At 63.3% G+C, this 1,961-nt stretch overlaps 1 protein-coding gene across 1 annotated transcript in view; it reads left to right on the top strand.

The window, feature by feature from the left end:
• Positions 1-140: 140 nt before the first annotated feature.
• Positions 141-1,961, top strand: part of KSR2 (kinase suppressor of ras 2) — a gene marked incomplete at its 5' end in the record, with an annotated part of 97,929 nt that continues 96,108 nt past the window's right edge. Inside the window, 2 exons of the mRNA XM_019470685.1 lie at positions 141-281; positions 1,177-1,327. Of these exons, the coding sequence (XP_019326230.1) occupies positions 141-281; positions 1,177-1,327 (292 nt within the window). The remainder of the gene's footprint in view (positions 282-1,176; positions 1,328-1,961) is intronic.

Genomic DNA, 1,961 nt, shown 5'->3' with positions numbered 1-1,961 from the left:
GCCCAAGGCCCAAGCTGCCTGTTGTCACCCCCTCCTGTCTCCCCCTCGGGGTGGGGTGTTTTGAGGGCAGGATGCGTGTGCCTGGGTTGAGGGGGGGGTCACGGCTGGGGGTCCCACGGGGCTTTCACCTTCTCTTCCAGAGCAAGCTGGTCAAGTACTTCAGCCGGCAGCTGTCCTGCAAGAGGAAGGTGGCCTTGCAGGAGCGTAATGCCAAGCTGGAGGGCTTCCCCCAGCTCCTGCACTGGTTCCGCATCGTTGACATCCGCAAGGAGGTGATGGAGGTAAGGGCCGGCCATCGAGTGTGCTGGTGTGGGAAGGGAAGGGCCCTGCTGTGGGTTTGGGTGCTGAACCTCTCCGGTAGCGTTTTGCCCAGGGGGTTGTGGGATCCTGGAGCAAAACTAGGCAAGGGGGGTGGTTTTTTCTGAGATGGAGACTGGCTTGAAGCCATGGGTTTGGGCCCCGGGGGCAGGCTGGAGGGGACGGTGCTGGTGGTGGGGAACAGGGTGGGAGACCAGAGCAGAGGGACCAGGTTGTTTTACTGCATGGAAAGATGCTGCAAGCCTGTGGTGGGACGTGCTGGCCAGGGTCACCCCACAACTCTCCTCCACCCACCCGTGGGGACACCCCATTGCTGTTCCCAGTGAAGGACGTGGGTGGCAGGGGGACCTCGTGGGTGCTGCCCCCACCCCCAGTGGGGGTCCCCCATGTCCCTGTCACAGCGTGGTAGTGCCACGACAGGTCGTAGCATCCCTCTGCCATGTCCTGGGCTCCTGCAGGCGATGGGCGCAATGAGGGGGTGGCACCCCGAGGTGCTCCCATAACAGGCCTCCCCCCCCCCGCCCCGGGTAAGAGGAAAGCCTGTGCCGAAGCTGCCAGTCCCCATGTGCGCTCAGGGCAGGGGCAGGTTTTCATGGTGCCCCCAGATGTCCCAGTCTTGAGCTGGGTTTTGATATGCCTCAGACTCTGCAAAAACTTGAGATAAAGCTGAGGCTCAAGCTGTGCCCTCCGGGTTTTCATGTGGACTGAGATGGGAAATGAGTGGTTTCGGGTCTGTGACCCGAATGGGGCAGCAGGAGGGAACGGCTTCTCACCTGCGTGCCCTGAGGTGCTGGTTTAGAGGATGCTCCAGGATGGTTTATTCCTCCCTCCTCACTCCTGCCCCATTCCTCCCATCAGGAAATTGCCCCCGGGCAGCTGAGCCTGGAGGAGCTGCTGGACATGACCGACGACCAGGTCTGTGAGACTGTGGAGAAGTTTGGGGCCAACAGCGAGGAGTGTGCCCGCCTGAACGCCTCCCTCTCCTGCCTCCGCAGCGTCCACAAGTCCGGTGAGTCAGGCACCCTTGTACCTGCTGGCTGGGAACCCTCGAGCCGGTTGGGGTGAGTGGCACCGTCCCGTTGCGGTGACACCGGGAGCATGGCTCTAATGCATTGGAGGCGTTTGCAGAGTCTTCTCCATGGGTTGCAGAGTTCCTCTGTCCCTGGGGGATGGCCGGGTGCCCACTGCCCGCAAGGGACGTCTTTGCTCTGGTGCATCCCTGGGGCTCGGGAGCACATGGGGGGCTCGCTTCTCTGGGAAGCGATGAGTTGTTAGTTCTCTGCAGGGAGGCTTTGCCCAGGGAGGGCGCAGCATTTCTTACAGGGTCCCCCCCGACCCCTCTTGCTTGCAGGAGCACAGCCAGCAGACTCAGGAAAAGTCCCTGAGACTCAGCAAGCTCCTGCCACTCAGCATCGCTTCCCGGCTGGCTGCACCCCCACAACCCAAAACCCCTTCCCAGAGCGTGCACAAGCCCTGCTTCCCCTTTCCCCGGGGGTGGGTGCATGGGTGCCTCTCCGCAGCGGACGCCCCGGGGGATGCTGGCGGCCCCAGGCGAGGGTGCTGGGGTGCAGGTGCTGAGCTGGCGGGTCCCCGGGCGGTGGCAGCAGAGCTCCGTGCTGCAGAGGCAGCTGAAGGAAGCGGGA

This window comes from Aptenodytes forsteri, unplaced genomic scaffold, assembly GCF_000699145.1.
Source record: "Aptenodytes forsteri isolate BGI_AS27 unplaced genomic scaffold, ASM69914v1 Scaffold415, whole genome shotgun sequence".
NCBI classification, from domain to species: Eukaryota; Metazoa; Chordata; class Aves; order Sphenisciformes; family Spheniscidae; genus Aptenodytes; species Aptenodytes forsteri.
Note: the sequence above shows the minus strand (reverse complement) of the source record. Positions and strands in the feature narration are given on the sequence as shown.